The 27,694-nt window shown below is 38.6% G+C and overlaps 1 protein-coding gene across 1 annotated transcript; it reads left to right on the forward strand.

The window, feature by feature from the left end:
- The first annotated feature begins 193 nt into the window (after positions 1–193).
- LOC102232700 (Krueppel-like factor 13) lies at positions 194–25,640 on the forward strand. The gene is made up of 2 exons (XM_005798240.3): positions 194–2,142; positions 18,322–25,640. Exons 1-2 carry the CDS (start codon positions 1,665–1,667, stop codon positions 18,627–18,629), a joined length of 786 nt encoding a protein of 261 aa, XP_005798297.1. The 5' UTR covers positions 194–1,664; the 3' UTR covers positions 18,630–25,640.
- The last annotated feature ends 2,054 nt before the right edge of the window (positions 25,641–27,694 follow it).

Here is a 27,694-nt window from a genome sequence, read left to right on the forward strand (position 1 = left end):
TCTGTCCATCCGTCCTTACTTGAACTAGAATTTTGTTTGCCCTCTTTGGGCAGATTGCAGATTAGCATGGTGAAGAGGCACAGTGGGGGTCCCTGCCCTCTTTTAATATTTAATTACATGTTTTGCAACTATAAAGACACAACCACACCCACAGAGTTTATACACATTTTATTTGCACTTTCTAACCTAAACATTCACATAAAGTACAGCATTTACAGGCATTTTTGCCACATTGACATTCTGCTAACAAAATTTAACTCTCACGAAATTTGAGTGAAACAAGAACTCAAGTTACTGGGACTATTTATTACATTTTGAGATGTTCATCCATTAGAAATTGGAAACTTTTCCGCTTTCTTCTTTTTTTCTCAAATTCCATCTTTTCCAGACTTATTACTGCAAATAAACTATGAATCTGACTGGTCAAGCTCCAACCAAGTAAACAGAGCATTAACCACAGAGTTGTAGTCTTTGAGGTTTGGTGTCTTGCAATTTTTGAATGTGTCCCATGTCCAGCACACCATAATCAAATGACTGAATGATCGCCTCATATGCACAAGTTCTACAGACTCCTGTTAATTACTCAATATGTAATTGATGCAGAGGTGCATCTATTTGTACAAGGTCCTTGTGTATTTTGAAGGCTTGTGAAAAGTGTCATTGCTGTCATTGTTATTATTAATGAAAACCAGGTCTAATTTTTCCTCCACTTTGCAGACTTTGTGTTGCTGCAACATGTTCAATCCCATTAAAGTACTTTGAGATTGGAGGTAGTGACATGACAAAATGCTAAAAAGCTCCAAGGGTTAGGAATACTTTTGAAAACACAGCAAACCTGATTCACATGAGTGTATGGTGTGTGTTTATCAGTTAAGGTATGTGCTTTGATTCGTCTTTTTTAAGAGATAACCACTGTGACCTGGGTCGCACACGGAGGTCACGTGACACTGAATGATCTTAAAATTTCCCTGGTGACATTCCTCAGCCCATCTGATCAAAAATGCACCAAATAAGAGATATCTAGTCACGGGTTTCTACTGCATCAGCGTGACTGTCTCGACAATTCCTGGCGGCAGGTAGACGGCTGCATCCTCGCGGACGCATAGAAACAGCGCAGCTGAAACTTTCTAGTAACTCGTGTTGCTCGGAGCACTCGGGGACAAGCTGTACCCAATGAATGAGCCACTCCTCTGACGATGCTGCCGAGCGCTGCCCGGCTCGACACGCCCCCAGCATGGATACAGCGAGCTGGAGCAGGCGCTCGGGAGACGCGCTCACTGTGCTGGAGACAGTCTGAAGCCGCAATGGGAGTTAACGCATCCAAGTTTCAAGAGTTCCTGCTACCGGTGTCGCTGCACTAAACAAAGACTCCGGTTTCTGCTTTCTCCCTCCCTTTCTCTTTCTCTCTCTCTCTCCCCCTCTCTTTCTGTGAGAGAGAGAGAGATCTTCTCTGCGTTTTTTTTTTTTTTTTTGTTTGGTGCGAGGCGTTTCTCGCACAGGATGTTGATGATTTTGGAAAGCCGGGTAAGATCATAAAGTCAGTTCTCTCTGATGAGAACGACCTCCACCTCACCGCCACTACACAAAGGGAAGCACGGCGCAAGTACTTTTTTTTAAAACAGCCTCCTACACGCGGATTTATTTCAGAATTATTTTTTTCCCGAATGTCATTAAGAAGCAGAGGAGGCTGTTTCAAAGACAGAATGGATCACTTTGCAGCAGAGTGCCTTGTTTCAATGTCCAGCCGTGCAGTTGTTCACCCCCCTAAGGGCAACAGGGAGATTAAACCGGAGATCCCAACCTCTTCCAGGACAGGGGAAGAAATAAAGGAGCCCCTGGTGAAGGAGAACTCCTCGATTTTCGTGGTGGCGAGGATCCTGGCGGATTTTAACCAGCAGACACCCAACGGCGTTGCCGAGCAGGCAAAGATAAAGGAGGAGAGCACGCCGAACCTGAGAGAGGATGGAAACTCTGCCACACCTACCGCCACCTCCGATCCTGCGCTCAGACAAAGAGGCAAGAGATCGAGAGGTCGGACAGAGCAGGAGCCACCTCAGAAAAAGCACAAATGCAACTATTCTGGCTGTGAAAAAGTTTATGGCAAATCCTCCCACCTCAAAGCTCATCTAAGGACACACACAGGTCAGTTCGATCGGATGCAGGTGTTGAATGCTGCTTTATTGTGTTCCCGTTTCACACGAGAGTAAAAGAAAACTGAGAATACTGTCTGATCTAAATAAGATATACATTAAAACTGTTTTATTATTGGTGAAATTCAAGAATCCACCTAAATTAATAAAACTAACGCGCTCGTGTTGCATAGCTTCATAATGATACATAGCTCTGAGTTATATAAACTTTATAATGTCCTTTTAATTTCTGGGAAGGGAGGCTTGAAAACAGTGCCACTCCCACTCAAGTCTTTAAGCTTTGTCCTCCCCCCTTCACTCCTCCTCCTCCCCACTGAACGCACGCACGCACATCCACCACCGCATTGGACAGTATGTTCAAACTGAAACTGCGGTGTACACGTAGAGAACTACATTAAGCTACGTTTCCTGAAGAAGATTGCTCCTTTTGAAAAAATAAAAATAAATTGTTTTCTTCAAAGCAGCATGAGTTTCTAAAAAAAAAAAAAAAAAAAAAAAAGCAAAACAGGTAGCCATAGATGCATGGGCATGCAGGAAGTTTGCAGAATCAGTCCAAAAAGTCCAATAAATGCGCTGCGAATCAACAGCGTGTCGCATGTGACCTTCCCACACACACCTACACACACCCCAAAAAATGACCATACCTCCAGCTTTTAGCGATTTGCATTCCACAGGATAGGGCACTGAAGAAGGGAGGGGAGATACAGATCGACTGAAATTGGGGGGTTGATAAGAGCCGTGCAGTCAGTCGCCTGTCTGCCCACAGCCCTTTGTTATGATGTGCCACACCCCCGCTAGACAGACTTGCCAGCTGATCTGGCCAGCAACAGACTCAGCTAGCTGAGCCTCGACTGAGGAGTCTCACTGCCGTTTCCTCGTGATGGGAGCGCTGCAGCTCACACCTCATCTTTTCGCTCCTCTTCTGCTCACGCACACACATGCATCATCTTGACAGGGCTGAGAAGAAAACTGAGCTCTCTGGATCACAGGATAAAGCACCTTGCGTGAGCGTGACCCACATTTGAGTCACTTGCTGCAGAAACGTGCAAGCATGAAAAAAGCAGCTCGAAACAGATGCAGGGCACCCTCATCTTCAAGGCATTTTTATATCCATAGAAACAAAACAATAGTTTTGTGTCATACCTTAGTCTGAGTCCCAATTCTAACATTTTCCCCTTTTCCCACAGCGTTTAGCTCATGTAGTGATTATGGGAAATGGGACACTCCTTCAAGGAGTGGATTCATCATCAGTTCCTACTGATTTCTGCCAGACTGAATAAAGCAAGCAGTCTAAATAGCCACTCACATATCATACTTTTTAAATATTTATTCAGGAAGAACAAAAAGTAGGCTTTGGGTCAATTTGCCCTTTTATCAAAACTTATTGTATTCTTCCTCATAGTTTAGTGTATTCATAAATGATGGAGATAAGTTATAAAAATGTGTAAATCTCACATATAATTTAATTCAGTTGTTTGTTAGAAGAAATTTGTATTACACTCCACTTACATTGGATTGTGGTTCTGAATCCTTGTTTAGGCTATAAAATATAACAGATTGTAACAGAAAACAAATTGGCTAACCTCCTGCTGGTATTATTTGTGTTTATAAAACATATAATCACATTAGTGTACAGGTGACTATAGAAGATAGAAGAACATGGAAAATGACTTTAAATCGTTTTTAAAGTGGGCAGTAAATGTCCCGAGGTACATGGGCGAGACTTTGAACACTGACACCTGCAAAAAATTAAAAAAAAACAAGCCCTAATAAAAATCAGACTTTTGTTTTTTGCATAAGTTAGTGAAAAATATAAGTATTTACATATGCAAATATTTACAATTGTTAGACAAATTGAATCCTTCTGTTCTTTTTGTGTTTCTGAGTAACAATCTACATATACAGTCATACGATATTGCACCACAACGACTGAAATATTAGTATTGCTGCTGCAAATGAATAATAGGATTAATAAAAAAAGAGGACCAAGCATTTTTTTTAAATATACTTTATTAGTTTAAATTATATAAAAGTTCAGTAATCCAATATACTAACCATTTCATACATAGTTGTTACAAAACAGCTGATTTTAGTACAATAGTCTCCAAAGTTGAAAGGTATTCCTTACTATGCTGATACATTTTGGAGGGATATATGTACACACACACACATATATATATATATACACTTGAACACATGAACACTTTTTATTTTACCATATGCAGATTAGCAATAATTAACAATGAAACCACATGTAATGCAATGACATTACAATGATTTTTGTGCCGTCAAAAATATGTTAACCAGGAGTCCATTTTTAGAGGGTAGAAAGCCCTCCTCCTGCTCTACAGAAAGCTTTGAAACGCCACACCCCTAAAAACAACTCTATTGGGGAAAAATGGAATTCAGCCTTTGTCTGTCCTTCATCTCAGATTCATTTCCCTGTCTGATTTGTGTCACTTTATTGGTAGGTTTATCATCATTCATAACAACTGCACAAAGATATAATATTCAGTGAAAACAAAAAGAACAGACCAGCCTTAAACACATTGGGAGACCAAATGCATGAGGATTTTCTCTGTGGCTGGTACAGAGTCATTTAATATTGGTTGGAGTCAACTTTTACTGTTGCTCCAGTAGAGCCGACTGCCGGCTGTTAAATCACCACTTGTTAAGAAAACGCTAAAGGAGAGAAATGTGACTTATAATTACAACAAAGAAGATTGTGTCTATTGTAATTACTGTTTTGTTTTGTTTTAGTGCAGCTTTACCACAGCTCATTATTCGTTTTGCCTTTCAAGCCTTTTCTTTTGTCTTGTTGCTCAGCTTGTGTCCCTTAATTTGTGTTAATAAGGTTGGTTTGTTTTGATTTAATTGGTAAGTTCCAGAAACTCCTAATTTTGCTGCCTTGTCTCAGAGAATGCTCCAGCCTTGCTTCCAGCAGTCAGTTCCCCCCTCCATCAGCCCAGACCATGTGAGTTTAGTGCGGTTTTATTGCTCCGTGCTAGCCCTGCCCTCGTCTCCGTGCCTAATAAGCGTTTCCTTTCGCCTGCCTCTCTGTTTGGATATGCTCCGTCGTCTGGCTTGCTCCACTGGGCAGTGTCCTATAAATTTTGGTAATAATGACCCTCTCTTCCCGTTTTACTGGGCAGGTCCAAAATGTGGGTCATCTGAGTTTAGCAGGGCTGCTTCAGCCTATCTTAGCATGTTTTCATGGAGTCAGACTCAGGCAGCCTGCTTCCTTTCAGCCCATACTAGCAGAATCACGAGAGAACGGATCCCAGCCTAGTCAGGTTCAGCCAAGTGCTGCTTTCTAATTGAAGGAGAAACACTATAGACAACAAACAAAGAGCCAGGGACAAGATGTTCCCTCTGGCTTCTGACACTCAGGTTTGCCAGGTTTTTTTTTTGTAGAGGCCTTTAAAAGGATTTTTTTTTTCTTTCGTTTACAAAATGTTCATGACCAATAAAAAAACCCTGGCCTAGTACATTTAAATTGTATAATGTTATTTGAAAATTCCTGAAACAACATGTAATTATAGTTCAGTTATCACTTTTAGTTTGTTTAAATATGTTGCAAGCTGTTAAAGGGTTTGCAAAGGCCCAGTTCCTCAAAACATGAACAAAACTAAAGCATTTATTTTATGCTGCTAATTTGGTTTAGCCCCTTACTTTCTTTGCATTAAATATTCTAATTCTTCCCTTTCTTAAGATGTAAATACACATTTCTTCTTTGGTCTGTGATTTGAAATCTTGGATCTCCAAGTTTGAATGTATAAACAGCTACCGTTTGAGGGCTCCCCCTCATTGGAGATAAATAGGTTGCATTTTACGTTTCCTTTTGTTCACGCTGGGTTCAACGGGGACATCCTGGGTGTAGCACACACAGGAGTACACACTGAATTTAAATCACTCATTATACTGCATTGAGTTTGATGCTTAGGAATCCAGAGCAGTTAAGGGGTCTAAGGTTACCAGACGGCTTTTGTTTGGTATCCTTATGTTGGAGGTGGAGCCATTTTTTTCACTGCAAGCGTCCTGTAAAACGTGAAAAAAGCAGAAAAAATGTGGTGACTTCAGACTGATCTACAAATAGAATGAGTAGTGGTCTATATTTTTTCAAGATTAATTAAAATTTTCTCTTGTCTTAATGTATTAGACCCACCCAGTGGTGTGTTATGATTTTAAGTAAAGTCTCATTAACATCCCGTAATCATGTCATGCACACTGCCATCTCCAGAAAACTGATGGCCCCTCGCTCTTCTTCCAACCAAGCCCCCCCATAGCCAGATCTTACAAAAGCCCATCTTTTCAGGGTACAATACACATGTGAAACCTGCTGGTCACACAGAAGGGCCTGGGGCCAATATTTCTTTACAACAAAGAGCCTAATGACATATTCTATAGTTGGGTTAATGTTTTTTTCTGAACCTCTTTTGTGTTCTGCTTTGGTACCACTAATTTTGTTAGATGGTTGTAAAATCCTTTACTGTCCTAAACAATAAGTGGTACCACCTGGAAGCACAGTTACAGCCTGGTTCTTCAAATGTGCTACCTATTTTTAGTCAAATAACTCTGGTTAATGACATTTTTACATGGGAAATTATCCCAAATTCCACATGGAAAGAGCAGCAGGAGTCCCTCATTATTTATGCTTCATCCCTGCCAGTGGTTTTATATTTGGCTGAACTGTAACACAGAGTGCTCAGTGTTCCTGTGTGGTTGGTGGCAGTGATGAGGTATCAGGGTGGAGATTGGGTTTTCCTGAATCCATTCTTGGCACGCTAATGGGTAAAAAAAATAAATAAATAAAAAAAATACTGAAGGGCTGAAGAGTTCAGTCTGCCTAACTGACCAGCAGCAGGAGTTCCACCAAATAATGCTGTCATACAGCACATTATGAAACCTCTGAATCACATTCAGATATTTAGATAATGATGTCGGATTTTGCTGCTGCTACATTAATGACATAGCTAGCATTTTTATATAGGGCCTATTCAGGTAGAAAATGACTTGCTCTGGACAAGAAGCATAACCTATAAGGGCCAAGATACGTTGCATAATTTCAAATGTTTTTTTTTTTTTAATACCCATTAGGCCAACTATGATCCAAGTATGGTTTCCTACAGGTTTTGTCTATATGTACAGTATTGCATTTAGCCAAACCATGTGGATCAGATATACAAAGCCTATTGTGAGCCCAGGCCCACTTAGCACACATCATCATGTATGTGTATTGGAGCCAAGTATAGGACTCCACACAGTACAGAGAGGAACATCCTTTTATGCGGCAACATAATGTTAAAATGTTAATTTTTACAGTGCTTTGTGTTTCTCACTATTTTGCAATGGCAATTGAGTTGAAATTTATTCAATATTTTGCGGCAGCCATAAGAATATTTCAGCCAAATTTAAATCTGGAGTTCCAGTATGTGGAAAATCGGCCAAAGAACATCCCAAATGCTTTTGTTTGAGGGTTATGGATTTTAATTGCCTTTAGGTTTGATGCAAGAAAACTATGGAGAAAGGTTTGGGCTTGTACTGTATTTGGCAAAGACATATTAAAGACATATTGTGCAATTTGAACTGCCTTTCCTAGATATCTATTTGAAAACCAGCTAAGACCTATTTAGGGTGCCATAATGGTTTTTGACAATGTAGATTGTATTTTGTAAATTTAAGTGGTCTCATGCAAGAAACCCATGGTGAGTTCAGGTCTACTTTGTACCCAATCAGCATGAGCAAAATCCATTTTAAGGCCACATATGCAGTTATATCCAGTACTCTTTCCAACTCCTTTTGAAGGGTTTTGAGAGTAGGTTAGTATTTATGTCATATTTTGTAGTCAAGACTATGAGCCTCTGGACATTTATGTATGAGGCTCACACGAGTAGAGAATGGGCTGATAATGACCCCCAGATGGTATTTTTCATAGATTAGTTATTGCCCCAATTTTAACCACCAATTAAATGTTAATATAGTGCAGCCCTGAATAATAAATGGGGTAGAGTTGTGTCAGGCAACTGAATTTATTGATACACATTTGAGACCTGGCAATGACCTCAAACCCATACAAGACACCTGTTATTTCCTATTTTCACCCATTAAGAAAAGAAAAATCCACATGGGAGTCATGTACATATCTGGTCTAGCCCTTCTTCTATTAGCCTACTTGGCCCTGTTAACATTTTGAAATATTCTATGTATTGTCCTTTTCATTATTTTCTATTTGAAATTGAGCTTAAAATATGATCATGAGCAAACATCCTAAGCTTTTTGTAATTAAAGTCAAATTTCACTGAGTTATAGAAAAGTCAACATTACAAATAGGAAAGATGGAGACCCCTGAGCCAACCTGATCTCACTATTCAGTACATCTATCATACATTAAAAAAACATGTTCAAGGAGGAATAAGCTTTAATTTCACATCTGACTTTGTATAATATTGAATCAGAAACATATGTTTCAGTAAAATCTGTTTGTAAAAATGTGCTTAAATGTATTGATTTATGAAAAATGTTATTAGCCGGTATTGCTGAGAGAAGTTTGAGCCACAACAATTAGCATGCCTTGTCTGCATGTTAGCTTTCGTTACTTTAGTCTAAATTACAATTTCACGTTGGAAAACCTTTGCTATACATGTACAAATGTGCCTTTGTTGCAGTGTATATTTTGCTATTCTGCTGTGAAGCAGCAGTGTGCGTCATTATAACTGGTTGGCCCTGAAAAGCCAAGTGGAGCAGTACTTTGTGTCCACAGAAATAAGGTATTAGTTCAATCTACTTGATCCTCATGGTGATAATAAAGCCAGAGTGGAGCCACCATCTTGCCTAGTAATCGTCTGGTGCAGGGTTACTGTCCCACTGAAGATATCTTGAAGGCGTTTCTTGGTGCATATGCTAACCATATGTTGTCCTACATATGCTGATAGCAGATCAGATTCTTGATAAAGAAGCAATAAAGAAGCAATATATTCTCAATTTGACTGTGAATGAAGCAGTCGAGCATGCAGCGCTGACAATCATAGTGCTGAATGGCCTCTGTCAGCCCTAGCCCTGACTGTGGTGTTTTCAGTGGCCCCCAGGGTTCATGTATTCTTTAGTTAGCTGTGGAGTAACTCTATAAAAGCTGCTCTGTCCTCTCCCATTGCTTTCCTGCCTGAGAATCATAGTAGGCACTGAAGCGGTTTGTGTTGAGAGATCAAGATCTGGCCACGTCTTGTGGCGTGGGGTTGATTGGAATAGAGAGATACAGACCTGTGGAAGACTGTGAGTTTTTCTCCACAACCACAGTATGAAAACTGCTACATGTCGCATGTGATGAAGGGATCTGCAGCACAAAGACGGAATGTACAGTAGAGTGCGGCAGGATGGGGGTGGGGTTGTAAACCAGGGTATTCACTGTCAGTGTCATCTATTAATGTAGGTCATTTATTCAGCTGCAGCCAATTTGATTAAGGTTTGTGGGTGCACAACCTTAGGAGCAGAACCCCCTTTGGTCAGAAACTTACAGTAACTGTGTTCACTCTATGTTGTTAATAGCTGGTTGAATAAGAGATGAACTTCATGCACTTTCGGTGGGAGTAGTTTATCTCAAGTCTTTGTGTCTCAGTTTGCTCCTCTACAGTATCTTGTAAAACCATTAGTACCTCTGGATTTTTTAATTTTTGGCAGGTTACAACTGCAAACACAAACCATAATATTTCCATTCTTGGATGATGGGACAAAAAGTCCTCTAGAAAAGTTGAAAGCTTAGGATATTGTTTTATAACCTAACTGCTATAAAGTTCTCTTCAACTTTGTTTCTGACCTTTTTGTTGTGTTCCTTGGTCTTTGTGGTGTGGTTTGTTTTCTAATGTTCGCCAACAAACCTCTGAGGCCTTCTCTGAACATATGTTCTTATATAGAGTTTAAATTACACACAGGTGGGCTCTGTTTTTCTAATTATGTGACTTCTAAAGTCTGCTGATGAGACTTTGGGGTTAGCAAAGTACAGGGGGCTGAAAACAAGTGTATGGTACACATTTTAGATTTTTAATTGTTAAATAAATTAAATTCAGTTTGTTACATGGTGGCATAAAAGTAGGTCCTGAGTTTCCCAGCCAGGGATCTTTCTGCATGGAATTTGCATGTTCTTGACATTCATGTGTGATTTCTCTCTGGTCCGTTCTGGCTTACTCCCATAGTCTAAAATCATTATCTTTAAGTTGACTGAATACTCTAAATTCTCCTAAAGCTGAGTATCCACTGTGCAATTTTTGTGCCATTTCGAGTCAATTTTCTAATCGTGTGATAATTTTTGAGGTCGTACCGAGTTTTGGTTTAATCATGTGTGGAGCCATTGTGCATTGTGTAGTACATGGGGACAACAACAAACGATTAACATCTCAACACTCACTCTTAATCAACAATCTTAGGATGACACAAAAATCAAACCTGTTTGAAATTCTGTTGACCCCTCATGAACGTTAATTAAAGCAGTGCCTCAAGTCAAATTTATATTAACCTCTCACGTTGCGCATGCGTCAACACAGAAGGGGGAGTGAAAAAGGAGTAGTTTTTAAACACTTCTTACACTTTTCTTCACACGGAATGCCAAGCATTGCCAAAGATGTTTGTTTTTGTTGGACATTATCTCATTCTCAGGTGTGTTTTCCTTCGCTTCTGGTTTTTTTCCTCCTCCTTCTTTATTGCAGTTCTGTATTCTAGAGACTGACTTGTTGCACACACGTACAGTGTGAGCAGTCAGGTCATACAATGTGAGAACAATTTGTGAGCTATGAATTATTAAACCCTATGATGTAGTCATACAGTTTGAGAAGGAGCTGAATGCAATTACTCAAAATATAGTGTAGTGTATGCCCAGCTTTGGGAGATATACCGCTTATACCACAAGTACAAGCAGTTGTATACAATGTATGGACTGAAAAACTAAATTTTAATCATGTGTCTTTCTTCTTCTACATCACAATTGTAAAGTACTTTGTGTCTGTCCATCTCAACATATCTTTATTTATTATTCATAAATAATGAAATGTACTTAAATTTCTGGTCATTAAAAACTGAATTTGAAATAGTATTTTCACTGTATGTGCAATGTGTGGACGGCGTGAACAATAGAGTGTGTATGACTAAATGACCAGTTATTTGTTATGAGTTAAGGAAGAGAGTGGCTCATTGTTTTATCAGAAAAACTTCAAAACTTTTCTCTCTTCTCCGCCATTTACCTTTATCAAGGCAACTGGAAATTTCTCCAGCCTGCATCTCCTCCAATCACAGCGTTATGTGGCCTCACAGGATCTGGCCTTTTTTCAGTGCCCATGGAGGATGTTGACATTATGGAAGCAACCGTGTCAAAAATGTCATGTGAACTGGCATCATCCTGCTTGACAATTGTAGACAATGATTGAACATCAATGTGGAGTCACTGTAAACACCCTTTAATGACAACAGCTATTTGTCTGCTGTCGGTTAACTTGGCTTTGAAGCGTAACGCTGCCTGCAGCACATCTAACGCCATGTCCTCAGGTCTAACACAGTGACTGAGTGTTGGAAAATGTAATGAGATGGTCAATGCAGACTGCCCTTCCCTAAATAGTTGGATGGATGAAGTAATGTGTGTCAAAGTGTGAGCAGGAATCAGAGAGTCCCACTTAACTCACCTCCATGGCTGTATGTGAATGTCAATAGGCCTGCAAGCTGGCTGGTGGGAGAGAGTTACGGTTAGTGCGAGCAGCCCATTCGACTGAAATGCATTACGAGAGAGCCACTCCTGCTGGGAGAAAGGCTGCTGCTATTGTTCTCAATTTGACAGCTACCAGCTAATGAACGCCAAGCCAGCTAGGTCCATATCAATAAAGGCAAAAGATGATAATACAGGGAACATAAATGTTTCTGAAACACCTGACGTCACCTTAGGTGTTCCAGCAGAGTTTGTTTGCAACTTACTCTTAATTAAGGTGCCAAAAAAAACATGTTACTACTTAGTGATTTTTTTCCCTGCTAATTTGTCTTCTCTCCCACCGAGTTATTCTCTCATAGCCGAGCAGACGGATAAACAGTCGCTCTGATCACAGATGTGTTTCGACTGTGTCTTTCTGCAGACCACAAAACTTTTGCATGCCTGTGTTGTTATTTTTGCACATCCAGAGCCTGTGTATGCTGCTTTGTGAACAATGAAAGGAGGAGCTGCAGAAGCCTTAATGTATATTTTTTTGTCTTGCCCACACGTGTTAGCGTTTATATCGTCTTGGCATGTGATGGTGCGTGTAAAGGGAAAGAGGGCGGGTGCGGTGGGTTAACCCCGTCTGCTCCAGCAGTTTGTGGCAATGAGGGACTCGGTGATCATTTTGGTGTTCTTCAAAGCCAAGCGACTGGTCTGTCTGCTGGCTCCTAGCTGGTTGCAGGTTATAGTGTTGTAAACATGAGACGAAATTATTGGGTTGTGCTCAGCTCTACCACTGGAGTGAGTGTCCCTCTCATTTCATGTTGCCAAGCTGGCTGTTCCACTAAACTGACACAAATGTGGAATAAATCCAACTCCTATAAGGTACTGCCTGCATTCTGGCTAGAATAATGTGTTCCCTTCTTGAGACATTTGCTTCTAAAATTCTTTGCATGTTTAAAGAAATGCTTCAGGGTTTTTCATCTGAGCTTCGTCAAAAGGTTAGCAGCAGTGAATATGCTACCTATGCTACCTGTCATGGCTTCCTTCAAGTTATTTTTGTTCAAACTCAAGTTAAATCCTTAATGACCGAAATTTCCATTTTGACATTGCAGATGTGCCATTTAGTCTACTTACAGCACAGAAGGTGTTAATTCAAGTCATTAACCTTAAGCCAAACTTAGCACATAAAAACTACACATGTTAATTATTTTCTAAATATTGTGCACGCAAAAAGTTTTAAAATTTAATCATTTATTTTAGAAGCCTAGTAGGTTACAATATTTGTCTTACTAAAAATGTAATACTAATTAATATTGAATCTCTGAATTAACAGGATGTATTTTTATTATAAAGAATCAGAGGTGTCTTTGGTCTGCTGCCCTAATTTAACTGTATTAGAATAAAATGTCAGATTTAAGCTGTGCTTATTTTGCAATAACCTGGCCTGAAGTTATTTAATGCACATTTCAGTTTTTGAGGCGTTCTAGTGGTACTTATCATGATGCTAACAATTACAATTAGAACCAGTCATTTTCTTTTGCGAAAGGAACAATATTAGTCATTACCTCAAATTGTTAACAACTACTGGCTTACTTTGATTCCTGATAACTTGAGAGACAGTTGTTCATGGGAAAATCCCAGACCTACGGAACGAGTCAAGGTCAAGCATTAAGCCTTTGTTTTTGCAACTTAAGAGTGACTCATGAAGACCCACCTCTGGCATTGCCATTTAGTAGAAATCTAGGTTTATGTGCAGTTCATATGGAGGGGTTAATAAAGAGAAGACAATGACTATTTTAATAAAAATAATAATAAAAAAAAACACCAGTTAAATTTTCACAAAAATTTATTTTGTTAAAACGCTTAAAGCAAACACAATAATAGTTTAAAAGTGTGTAAAATACCAATCACGTTAACTATTCTGGCATCTTTGAGTTTTAAGACAGACGTCTGCTTTGGTCTTGCTCAGAGTAGTTGTTTGTGTCAGGGACCAACTAATCCGGGTTTATGCTAAATAAAGATCTCAGGACCATTTTCAACTGCGGGGAAGATATTAGCTGCTAAAATCCTTTAACCAAAACTCCACTATGCCAAAGTATCCAAAAAAATATGTATCCAGGTGAGCAGGAAACAGAAAGTTAGCTTCAAGGTGATCTTTGAATTATATTCAGAAACTGTAATTTTTCCTATCACCCCAACTAAGGAATTTTCTCTTGCTCACTTTTCTGGCAGGGAGTCATAGAGTTTTTCAGGTGTATGCTGTGTGCCTATGCCTGAGAATGCAACAGGAATTTTATCTACATTTAGCTGAAATGCTGGTAGCTGTTGTTGGAGCAGGTGATCAAGTTCAGTTCCTGCACCGGTGCCTGCGTCAAAGAGAGATTTGATCTCTCCTTTGCAGATAGAGTCCTTTACACCTCACGGATAGATTCCATTTCCCTCGAGCGTTTTCTGCAGAAACCACTGAGATATGAATGAGTTGAGGACAGAGGGATGAGCTGCTTATTTACTGACCCACTGGACTCAGTGAGAACAGTTATATAATTGCAGCACCTGTGACATAATCACACCACCTTTGAGTGGGGGTGTAAGGGGGGACACTAGTGCTTAGCAGAGGTGGTTTTTGCGTGCATGATGTAACTCACTTTATGGGTAACTGGGTCACTGTGTTCGTTTGAGAGAAGCTTCCCTCCTGTCTCCCTCCACCAGCCCCTCCTTTTGCCCTCGCCCTCTGCAACTGACACGTTCTGCGAAAGGCAAACCATGCATGTGGCAAGCTGCCAGGGATGGGATAACCAATCAGTGGGGCCTGACATCACAGTCACCACGCTGCCCCGCTGTGGGAGGACTCTAACTGGATGGGAAGAAAGGCAAGCTCTGGTCACATTCTTTTTTCAGCAGAGATGCTGAGTAATCGCTGCAGTCTACAAAAATAGCCTGGACAGTGACATCCCAAAGGCGCACGCAGTGTTATCATTTTCATTCAAAGCATCTAAACATGCACCAGTAGGGTTTTTTTTTTGTAGTGTAACAAGTGAGTCCATGATAAATCTTTTCAAAATTTCTTCCATTTTTTTTTCATTTTTATGTAAAAATTTAAGTAAAAAAAAAAAAAAACAGGTTGCAAAAAAGTGGCCACTCAGAATACTTTTTTGGAGGAACATCTTTTAATTAAATTTTAACAGTCTTTGATGCTGGGAGTGGATTAGCATCCCACTAATTTATCAATATTTGCTCTCTCTGCCCTGTAGTAACTTTCCAAAACTATCAGATTGTTAAAACAGCTCTAATCCATAGCTGAGTTGAATTTAGATCTGGACTTTGCCTAAGCAAATCCAAAACTCCAATCTTCATTTTACTAATTCAGTCTTATGTGATAGTATGCGTGGACCCACAGTCATGCAAAAAGATTAAATTCCTCTTCATCGATGCCTTCAGGTGTCTGCGTGATCACTTATGCAACCAGGTTACTGCACTTTTTAAAAAATTTTTAACACTTGTCCCCTCACCAGATTTGTTTCTTTTTATAATGATTTTATGTGGCCCCATTTCACATCACAAAACCTTGGAGCCTGCAGCATATTAGTATGTGAGACCCAACACATATCAAAGAGTTGTTTGGGACTATGCCTGTTTTTCTTGTTTAAAAACTGTAGTCTTTAAAGTCAAAAGCTTTTTGAAGTTTATTCAAAATGCTTTAGGGATTCTTCTAATTTACTGAAGTTAGATATCTGATGCTTCCACGATACGTTACTGTATCAGGCCAACCAGACTGGGTAGCTCAGCTTTTCAGCTGTTCAAATATTAATGTTGGTTGGATCTGTTTCTCTGGTTATTGACCCCTAAGCAGCTTGCAGAACTTGGCTCTACTTTTAGGGCAGTAACTCATTTTGCAGTGGCAGGAGGGCAGCCCAAACTCCCTTCTGCTGCTAATATGATACTAAATCAGTCCAACATGACACACCTCAGTCAGATGAGTGTCTAGTAATTTAAACTCCTTTTTAACCAGCCACTATATGTGTTCCTTCTGTAGTTTCAAGCTGGAAAATCAATGTGTTTTTACTAGTTCTCATAAAAAAACACACACATTATGTCCATATGCAAATTTATATGCATCGGTTAGTGAGTTTCATGAAGTGATGCATGAACCTGCAGGAACTGCAGTAGGCAGGGCCGGCTGTGTTTGTCTGGAGCTGAGGTAAGGCGTCAGAGGCAGGAACACAAGCCATACTGTCTAGACTTGCTCTGTCTGTCTGCATGTTTTGTAAGCATGCAAAAAAGGGGGGTGGAGGGCTAGGAGGAATCTAGATTCATAGTGAACCGAGTTCATGTTTTTGAGACTCTCTGGCATATGCTAGCATATGAATGTTTGACGGTGAACAGTGCTTGTTTCCATTGTGGCCCACAGGGGAAACCAAAGAACAAAGAAAGCCTTTTGCGGCCATTTTTTTTTCTTTTTGTGCCATCTATAAACATTTATGCATCTCATTTTCTCATTCATGCCTCAAACCATTGGCATAGGTTTGTATAATGATTGATAATTCTTATTCAAAAGAGAAACCCTAAATGTTTAAAGATTAAGTCTTGTGTTCGCTGGATGTGTTATTTTATTATTCAGAAACTCAATGAATATGTACTCAACAGCATGATCTATCAGGCAAACTTTGTGAGTTGGTTTCATGCGTAAAGTTTACAGAGTAGAATGACATAAAAACATGATGTGTGAGGTAGCATACAGGGGTTCTTAGTAGATTTGCTTAAATCCTCACTTTAATTGCATGATGTAAGGGAGAATGTGTAAATTTCCATGTTCCAAAGCACAAATAGCTACATGTTTGAAAATGGGTTGGGTAGTCATTGTGAGTGTGATTAGCATCTGGAGCTGTATAATTAAACTGTGTCTGCTAGTTCAGTGTCACGCCAGTTTGTTGGTAATTTATCACTACTAAAGCAGTTACAGCTTATTAGTTTTGTCATGTTTTCAGATAACTCTTTGATTTTTAATATCCTTCTTACAGAGTTATTAGACTGTAGGAATAACATTGTTTATTTATTCACAGCGAATGAGTCATCACTCATTCGCGTGATGAGGTGTTTATCAGATTAAGATAACCAGTGTTATTATCAGGTTCCATATGGCTCACTCACATACACTCAAACTATTAGTGCTGCCAAGCAAACCTGGTATACCAAGGTAATCAAACATCAAATAAAAGCAGAGGCCTGTTGTGGCCCATTTACTGCTAATCACATACCGTTTACATTCCTGCACGCTATTGTCCAAAAAATATTTTACCTTTTTAGAAGTCAAATCATGTTTTGATTGTGTTCTTTAAATCTCCAAACTAGTCATTTGTATCTCACCACAGTATTAAAAACACTCCCTTCTAGTTTTATAATAGGGAGCATATTTATATATTTAAACATTTAGCACACAAACAAGATGGCTACAGTCAATACTTTATATTAAATACTAAAGGGGATGATTTCATTTCCACACTAAAACCAGCATGAACATAAGTATATGTATAGTACAGAATAATCCATAAGTTGTATTACACATGTAGTGATGTTTGGGTTAACTTAACTGATTTTTAGGTTTACATTAGTTCCACAGTAAAACATATGACTTTTAAAAAAAACAAACAATCTGATATTGGCTACGCAGAATTAATCAATTACCAGCATGAATGTATACCAAAATTTTAGAATTTTAATATTTTAAACCAACCAAATATTTCCATGATTTTACCATTCCTTGTTTTCCTCCTGTGAAAGAGATCTGGAAGTCTGATTGAGTCATTAAGTAGTTCAAAATGGCAGCCTCTAAAGAATCACAAGAATCCTACTGCTTTGTCCTGTAATTGAACAAAATGGATCACAATTTTTTATTCAGCGATCCATTGACACTACCAAACTTATGCTGCAACAGCACGAAACCAGTATTTTGGCAAAAGAAATGACCCAGACGTGGCTTTGTGCGCATGTGTCTGTACGTGTATGTGTGTGTACACTTAGCATGGGAACTTGAAATTTCTCAGTTTGGAAGCAAAAGCCACAGAGAAAGTTTCTATTGTACTTTACACGTTACACGGGCTTCTTGAGTTTAAAAACAGTGTGGCCTCACACAAACCTTACGTAATGTATTTAATCTTCTTGTAACATTGGAATCAATGGAACCCATCCATCTTTGGAGGTTATCACCCCATTAAATGGACATTATCTTGTCTTATCTCTCCCTTGTGGCCATGAGGGGTCAACCTCTGTCTCTAAGGACCCTATATCAGACATTTTCACTAATCCTGATAGAATACATAAAAATCTGCAGAGATTACTGATGACCAACTTGTTCATCAGACACATCTCATTTGGCATGCAGCATTCTGCTGCCTTCTTCTCCTCATCTCTCTTGCCAAAAGAAATTTCAATCATAATGAGACAATTTAGCCAGACACTAGAGGGATCTAATTGTTACGCCACATTTCTCTTGTCTGTGTTCTGCAGGTGAACGGCCCTTTCCATGCACCTGGCCCGACTGCAGTAAGAAGTTTGCCCGTTCTGATGAGCTGGCCCGCCACTACCGCACCCACACGGGAGAGAAGAAGTTTGGCTGTCCACTTTGCGACAAGCGCTTCATGCGCAGCGACCACCTGATGAAGCATGCCAGGCGCCACTCAGATTTCCAGCCCGGCATGTTGAAGAAGCCCCACGGTGGCAACGCCACGCGCCCCAGTTCTCTCAGCGACTACAGCCGCTCGGATGCATCCAGTCCCACCATCAGCCCCACCCTCAGTCCAGCCAGCTCGCCTTAAACTGAAACCTGGTCGCACTTTTCAGGCCCACAGATGTGAGGCCTGCAATTTCATCATAACACTTCTGTTGCACAGTTGTCAGCAACCCGCTACCCCCTCCTTTGCTATTCCTGCGCTTGCTGTGGTGTACCATACTGTACATAAGTGCTTATTGTAGTGCAATTACTTGTGTGATCCTAAAAGAAGATAATGCCTTTCCCAGATGGCGATATCTCCATTCTGTACCACATGTCTGTATTTTGACTATGGCTAGTTGTTTATTGTATATTCACAGTTTAGAAGAAGGAAAACAAAACAGACACCATCATATGTCTTCTCAAAATGTTTTGATTTTAACAGATTTTTTTATTGAATGGGTTAGGAGAAGGGGTTCACACACACACACCTCAGGATTGAAGACAGTTGCTTTTTTCTGTAATACCACAGTACTCAAGAGTACTCACATTGACTGCACAATATACTCATCACTTTATTCGAAAATTCAACAGGGAGTTGAATTTTGCGCCCTGCTCAGGGATGGCCTTGTTAGCTTGAAAGAATGAACATGGTGAAGAGAAACATACAGTACATACTATACTTCAGCCTTACACTCAACACAATTTGCACTCTATGCTTTGTTTGTTGGCTTTCACATTTGAAGAAACCAGACATAAAGTCATGAGGTCATTTTGCTAAGCTACAGTTTGTGTTCTGTCCTACGTCTAAAGTGGAGGTCAAATGTAACTCTTCTTTTCTGAGAAAACAATCATTGAACCTGCCGTGGAAAACAAATACATCAGTGCTAATACTTTTTGATATTACACTGGGTATAAGATGTGCACTGCATTTAAAAGTTCTAGCAGAGCAAAGTGTTTGAATCTACATTTTCAGGCGGATTGGGATTATATTGGGTTAATATTTTTTATAAATGTACATAGATTTAAAAAAAAAAGAAAAAACAACTAAACCTTTACACACTGAGAATGAAGTTTAAAAGCAGCTGTTGATGCCTAAAAGTAACAGGGTTCATGCAAGTTACAGTAAGTTCAATGAAATGCTTTTGAAGACCATTTTGGTTTACATTAAAGACCTGCGTGATTTATGACGAATAACTTAAAAACACATATACTTAAAAGGTTGTAATTAGCTTAATTATTAGCTTAAGCAATGTAAACACAGCGTTGGCAACTTTAATCGGTATTTCCCAGCTCCTGGATGTGTGTTGAGTTCCTTTACATTAAGGCTGCTCAACCTTTCAATGCATTTTAGGAGTTAATGAGGTACATTAAACTCTTTTAAAGCCAACAAATAACTCAGTCTCATGATCTGTAGTGTAATCTGTCAAAACATCTTCTTAAGGGAGATTTTTTCAACCTCTTAATTAAATAAAAAGTTGAATCTAAAAGACTTCTGTATAGAAAATCAACATAATTAATACCCTACTTAACATTTAGGGCACAAAAGTTGAAAAATAAATAAACGTCCAAGAATTAAGTCTACTATGAATGAAACATAATCTTAGTCGGCAGGCCTCTTATTGAATGCAAGGGTTATATGATTAAATGGCATCTAAGAGAGTTATAAGCAAAACCTATAACTTCAGTTAGGGTCACTTTTGTATGAGCAAAATGTTACACAAGTTAGGAAAACAGTTAGAAGACAATGATTAATAAAAACCAGCTAATACTTTTGAAGAAAAAAAGAGGAACTTAACTACAGATTAAAATTGTCAAAACCATAAAATCTATACAAATGAGCAGGAGAACGAATAGTCACTGGAGGTGAAAGGTCAAAATCAGGAGGTCTGTGGACTTTCCTGCAGTATATTGTAAGCTTCAGAGAAATTACTGATGATGGGTTTTAGCCAAACTAAAATCCTTGTTTTCACACCAAACCTCTTTGAATAAATGCTTTCCTATGATGAAGGAGCTAGTTGTGGATAACAACAAGAATTCTTAGATTTTGATTATCTAAACATTCAATTTTAAGGCCAAATAATGCTTTATGGGGTTTGTAGTTTTATCACTGCATGAAAACAATAACATTCCTTAGCCACAGCTACAAATCACCAACGTAACATTGCCAGTGCGTTTTTAAAAAAAGAATATATATATACATATATTACAACACACAAAGGTTAATCAAAGAAGCAATGAATGAATGAATGAGGTAAGCCATAGCTAAATGTATTTTAGGATTGAATCTGAAAAAAAATCAGGGAAGATTTAAGACACATAAGGCCTAAACTTGAGATAGCTGAAAGTAGAACTTTTGAAAACCTTGCAAAAACCCTGATTACTCTCTGATCAGCACACATTTAACTTAAAATGGAGACAAAACAACTTCAGTAGCAGCAAGATATTTCCAACTCATCAAGCACATAGGAGAATGTACCAAAGAAGCACTTCTTATTCAGTGCTGTAGGGAATATTGAAGGTAGAGTCACACACTCAGTCACTTCCTCCTGGCTCAAGTTCCTTGGAGGAAACAGCTGCACCCAAAAGAAGACATTCCCACCCTGCTGGAGGTAGTGCTAGCAAGTCGTTCACCCAGCAAGGCTTTTCTCATCTGGCTCTACCTGTTCTTTCAGCGAGCCTGCTGAATTACATTAGTATTGCCTAATTAGGAGGTCAGACGTTGGCTAGCGCAATTGTCTGATCTGAGCTGAGGGAACAAAGCAGATATCAGCAACAAACAGGCAAGAGAGGGCAGGTCCTGATAAAAGAGGAGAGGTTTTATCACAAGCCGAACAGCACAAAGGAGGAGACACACAGAAGCAGACACCCCCCATTTCCTCCTCCCTCCAACTGTAGAAACAGCCAGCAGAAAAAATAGCTGTAATTGGTAGCTTGATCTGAACTGCAGGATAAGAGGAAATGTGTACGAACAAGAGCTGTTTGTAGACAGCACTAGCAGCGTGGGTGGGAAGTGCCTGACTCCATCCAAAGCACAAACAGAATTCCTTCTCATACAAGCCGGAGAATCAGATTTCACAATGCAGAGGAAACCGTCACTCTGGGCTTGCACTGATAAACCTGAGCTTCCAAACAGCTGCTTTCAAACTTCCTGTCTCTTTACAAGTTGGGGGATTTGGGGACTTTCAAAGAGTTGCAAAAACATCGAAACCAACATCAACATATCAGCAAATTGCAGCGCTCACCAGACTAATGTCAACCCAGCATTTGAAGCTCAAATGTCACTATGAGAAAGCTGACAGACATGCCTCAGTAAGTCAAGCGAAAGTGGAAACAAGCACCACTATCAAAACTGCTGCACCCCTGCCGGTCTATATGTTATTCCCGCACTTTTTAAGTGCTTCACTGCTGCAGTTGGATCCACATCCAAGCAGTTGAGACTCCTTCAGACTTACTGCCATCAGAGCTAACTCGAGCGTTATCTTGTGTTCGACGCTACATGCATGTTAACTTTGCTCTGAAAGCGAGGAGTATTTCCTTTTTTTCCTTTGAGTCGGTCTGGCAGGTGTAAGTTCATGAATGTCAGGCCTTGTCCTTTTTCCTCAACTGCAGCCATCTTCTTTTAAAGTCAAAATGAATCCCCCTCTCATTCTCCCTTATTTAGCTTGAAAAGCAATGAATTTATCTCAAAACATAATCCTTTGTATGATATTAAAATAGTTTGCAGGCTGCAAGATGACACTTTGAATGCCACTGATCTGCAGCTCTCAAAGACAGAGGGGAGAGTTCACCATTTTTTCTTGAAGCAACAACTGCTGTTGATCAGCTTACCTTCTGTATATTCCTGTTTTGGTTATAATTTTTCGACCTGGTTTAAAGCGTTCACTTGCAAAAGAAAAAGAAAAAAGGTGAAAAAAATTACGCATTAATCAGTTTTTAATCTATAATCTGCACATTTTCCTCAGGGTCAACATCTGCCAAGCAGATATGGGACAGTTTGTGGATTTTGTTGTAAAACCAGTCGCCGCACGCATCAGGCTGCCTGTGGCTGCCCATTGGTGGTCCTCAGTGCCCAGTGTTCACTGCTGGTCAGTGTGTGACCATGCTGGTAACACAGGACTACCTCAGTGCAGCCCTTTTCGCCTATTACATGTCTTGATAACATTGCACAGTCCTGCTATCGATCCACTGAAGCTGTTTTAACTTATACAACCATTTGAACAGAAAAAACCTGTACCTTCAGCCAGACTGCAAAAGTGACATGTAGGCATCCACAGACCGAGCGTCTCAAAAACCTTTACTCTCACTGTAACTAATGTACTTGAATAATTCCAACACGCAAGGCCATTGAACACAATTTTGTACATGTCCGATTTTACTGTTCTTTGCTTTTGCTGTCCGAGCCTTTGAGAGAAAAAGGCATGTAATCGCCTGAGTTGGGGTTTTTTTCTTATTAATTTCAGATTTTTTGTCAGTTCATTTCAGTAACTGTTTTAGAGTTCATCGCAGCTCGAGGTTTGAGCTTGTTTATGTATAAATTAAAATTTTGTGCGCTATTAACAGGGTTTTTTTCCCCCTGAGTACTCTGTTGATGTCAGGGATGCGGGTAAATCCTGTTATCTGCAATTCCAAAAAGTTCCTTTAATTCATGAAATGAAAAAAAAACAAAAAAAAAACTAAAGAAACTTTGGGGTGGACGGGGATTTTCGTTTTGTTTTTACCTCTGTGTAAGTCAGTTTCAGAATCAGTGATTGATTTCTTTTTATTGCTTTAGATTATTTGAAATGTTTTCCATATTATTAGAGACCACAGAATTGTGAGTTAGCAATGTAGTCATTATTTGTATTATTATTGTTATTATTATTATTATTATTATTATTATTATTGTTGTTGTTGTGTGAGGTTATGTTTTTATTTTTTGCAGAATTATACCTCTTGAGATAATTGAATTTTCATTTACCTTCATATCTTTTCAGAGCATCCATCATGTAGCTTATGTTTGCTTAATGAGTAGCAAAAAAAAAAAAATGTTGGTTTCATTTATTCCTACTTGAATGAAGAAGTAGACAAAGAGAGTTTGTTTTTATTCCTGTAAAAAACTAAAACAGAAACACTGGGCTGCATTTTACATAACCGTTCCATATTGCCAGATCCTGCATGTAACTCAAAGTACAAGGAAAAGAAACATCTTTCCTGGACAATATTTGTATATTTTTTATTGCTTTATGCTAAGAAGCTGTTTGAGTATCAAAGTGATCCTAAGCTTTTGACTTCAGATCTATATTTCTGCTGAAGATCACATAATTCTACATGCAAGGATTCTAAAATACTGACAATACATGTACAAATTCAAGCAGCAAGCTAACAATTTAAAGTTCACAGTATATATTTAATTAAAGACATCAGTGTGTTACTGATCAAACATCGTCAGCAGAAGAGCATGATCCACGCAATCGTGTGCCAAAACTACAGCTGCAACTTCTTAAAGAGGATACAAATGTCGAGCGTAAATAATCTAGCTTTTATCAAACGTTATAAAAAATAGTACTCTTGTATAGTTTTATATAGAGTTTGACCTGTCAAATGTTATGTACAGGATTTGATCAAGCAGTTCTGCTCTAAGTTAAATGTTTCTGTTCTTTATGCTTTATGTGAGCATTTTGCTTTGTGTAACTGTGTTGTTATTGTTATTAATTTTGCTCCTTTTTGTTGTTGTTTCTGTTCAATGCTGAAGCAGTGTATATTGCTTACTGCAGCTGTTTTTAACATCTTAACAACTTTGATGATAGTCGCTTGTCCATTCCAAAGGATTTAAGATTGCATTTGCTCTGAAAGTGCTGCTTCCCTTGACCTGATATTTTTTTTCTTTTTTTGTGGGTTTCTGAATACAAGTGTGTCCTGACAGTCTACAAGGTACTTTTTCTAATGCCCCACATGCATTAGACTATGTTTAACCCAATTTGAATGAATATCTACAAAATGTAAAAGTTACAGAGCATGTCTTCCCACACGACAAAGACCTAAAGCTTTTGCTTTTCACAGTCGGGGTTTTTATTTTATTTGTATTTTTTTAAGAGGCAGCCATATAGAGTTATAGAAGGGTTGTTGATCTTTGTTACCAAAGGCTCTGAAAGGAAAAGAATGAATGTTGGAGTAGTTTTGAATCCAGCTCTGTTTGTACCAATGGAGTTCAAATTCAATGTGTTGTACTAGTTGATAGATGGATGTCATGCTTGACATGGACCTTTTTCTACATCTCAAGTAGGCAACTTTTCTTTACAAAGTAATTTGGATGAACTAATGTCATTCAGTCACCCAAGCCAATGTACTCAGATTGAGTCTAAAATGAACAAGGCAAAAAAAACAACAACAAACAAACAAACAAAAAAAACAAACAAGCAGATCCAAACTGTTGGTACTTTTAGTTTGAACTTGTCTGCTTGAAGAGACGCTGTGCAGCATCTGTTCCTCACTGCAGAGAAAGTCTGTTGAATAATGTTTGTCCTTTAAGGATTAGCTCGTTTCAGGTTATGCAGCATACAGTGGTGTCAATGACCTCTTTGACAAACAGAGAGCCTCTCACCAGCCTTTTCGGTTCTGTTTCCTGTACCTGTTTGTCTTCAGTGTACCTCCTCCGTGTAATGTTGCTCTCTTGATACCTCTGTGTGTTTTTTCCTCTGCATCCTCACCATCAGTTGCCTGTTGTAGTGACTTCATGGTGCTGCTTCCCCCTCTTATAGCACCATTATAATCTGTTCTGTAAATAACTCTCAGCTCAGCTATGGCCAGTACATTCCTCTCAATGACCTCACTTAAAACCTTCAGGTGACTCTTATTCTATTTTTATTATGTTTTTTTTTCCTCAGCAAACCAAAATCACTACATTCAAGTATTACAGCTGTACAGTTCAATGAATTCAACACACATGTAATGTGCTGGTCTTAGCTGCTCTATTGTATCTTTTTATGGCATTATTTTTTACATGTTAGACAATATATTGTGACCATGTCCTATGCAAATATGAGAAATAACAGATTGTTGAATAATGTATGTTGTCATAACTTGTATGCATGAAATAGTGAGTTTACATTTGGAAATAAATTCATAAAAAAAGCCACAGTTATTATCTTTGTCATATTTCCAAAAGGTGAGAGTAACTAAGCATCATTTAAAGTTTAATTAAGCCTCATCAAACCTTGTAGCTTTTTTGTGAACTGCTACTCAGACAAATCTCTGTAACAAAGAAGTAGATCTACAATATGCAAACACAAACACAGTTAAGGTGAAAAAACATCCTTATCCTTTTGTACTGCCCAGCTAATGTAAAAAAGAATCTATTTTTACCCAAATATTGAAATTTCCAACTTTAATGGTTGGGGAAAAAAAGGTCTCTAAAAGTCACAATACTGAGCAGGAAACTCGATACTTCAAAATCCAACATGTCTGCCTTTAAAACTTTGCAACAGATGATTTGCATCTCAGAAAATCTTTTGTACATGGCATAACGCACCCTTCTTTAGTGACAGCTAAAACTAAGAACAGTTAGTTTTCTCAATGATCAATTCTTCTAGTTCTCAGACATGAAATCTGTATGATGTTACAGTGAGTCTGGTATCAGTACAAGCTATAATAAATTTTAAATTAAAGTTGTCAGTAAAAACTGGTAACTTTTTAACCCATCTGATGTAGACCATTAAAGAAATTAGGTCTTGTTTATCTTTCTCTATGCAATATACTTTACACGAGGTACCTAACGTAATGTAGCGCAGCTAAAACACAGCTAAAAAGGGAAGCAGGTCACCTGTTTCCAGAGGTAATATAAACAACAACCAGTTTGGCATTCTGTAAGCAACATCAGGAAGTCACTAAAACACTGCTCATATCCAGGTATAAAGACAACTCTTACTTAAAAGGTGATATCTTAAAATACATTTGAATTTATAAGGATTGAATGAGAGAAAAATTACACCAAAACTGAAGCAAGCATTGACTGGTAAATTCTCTACAATATTAAGTAAAATATCTTAAATACTTATTCTTACACCTTCTTTTAGCAGAATAAACACTGAAGCATGTGTCATAAGGAAGAAAAAAAATACTTAGACTTACAACTCACTGTGGTCAGATAAACGTGTTTAGAGTTTTGCTCTGCTTCATCTTATCTGATAATAAATAATTTGCTTGTGATCTATCATCAGGATCCTACTAAATTTGATGGGATGCTTAGGAAATCATTCAGCCATTTTAATAAAGTGTGTTGGAGCAGACATGCATGTAAACCATGTACAGTCCTAATGCAGAAGTCATTTTTATGAAATATGTCTGGCATATCACTGTGAGCAGCCTCTGAAAAAACTGCTATGCAGCCTTTTCTAAAGTTTTCTGAATCACTGACAACTATACTGCGAATGTCATTATCTTGTTGTGATGTACTATAATTATCCTAATTATCCTCGAGAACATTAGAGAACAAACAACATCATGAAGACCAAGAAACACAGCAGAGAGGTCTGGGAAAAAATGTTAATCTGTTATGCTATAAAACATTATTCCAAGCTATTGACGTCCTACAGTTCAATCCATCATCTAAACACAGAGAGTATGGCACAACTGCAACTTGAACTACCAAGTCAACAGGAAAACTATTAATCCTGCACTACATGAAACTAAGAAAGTCATTGTTGAAAGAAAGCCTCAAGAAATCCAGTGTAAAGTTTGCAACAATGTAGGTCTCATTTAGCCAGAAGAGTACTTTTCGAGGCTACATAAGAGAGGTCTGACGAGAAGGTGCAGCGCTGTGTATGAAAGTTCTTATTTTTTAATGCATTTAATGCAAATAAAGATAAAAATCCAGGTTTCACAGGTTAGACATTTGGATGTGAAAGTAAGTGGAATTAGTGGTTTGTCACGTACATACAAAGTGTCTGTAAGTGTTGCAAAGTGGAACCAAAATGAAGAATGACACAAGAGGTGTCAGCTTGCTGGTGGGAGACCACAAAGGAACTCTAGGTTACATATAGCTTAATCAGTGTTACAGCACACAAGTAAATGCTTTCTTCTGCATGGGTCATAACAATGCAAATGATTTTCGTGCATCACACATTTCATACATTTAATCCTCTAAAAATCTCAATAAGCAAACACTAGCAAAAGCTTTGTTAGACTGACCAA

This window comes from Xiphophorus maculatus, chromosome 2 (genome assembly GCF_002775205.1).
Source record: "Xiphophorus maculatus strain JP 163 A chromosome 2, X_maculatus-5.0-male, whole genome shotgun sequence".
Lineage (NCBI taxonomy): Eukaryota > Metazoa > Chordata > Actinopteri > Cyprinodontiformes > Poeciliidae > Xiphophorus > Xiphophorus maculatus.

What these genes read in the sequence shown, in the direction of transcription:
- LOC102232700 (XM_005798240.3), top strand. Translation starts at nt 1,665, where the DNA reads ATGTCATTAAGAAGCAGAGGAGGCTGTTTCAAAGACAGAATGGATCAC. An exon ending in TCATCTAAGGACACACACAG is followed by an intron (nt 2,143 to 18,321) that starts GTCAGTTCGATC and finishes TGTGTTCTGCAG; the next exon opens with GTGAACGGCCCTTTCCATGC.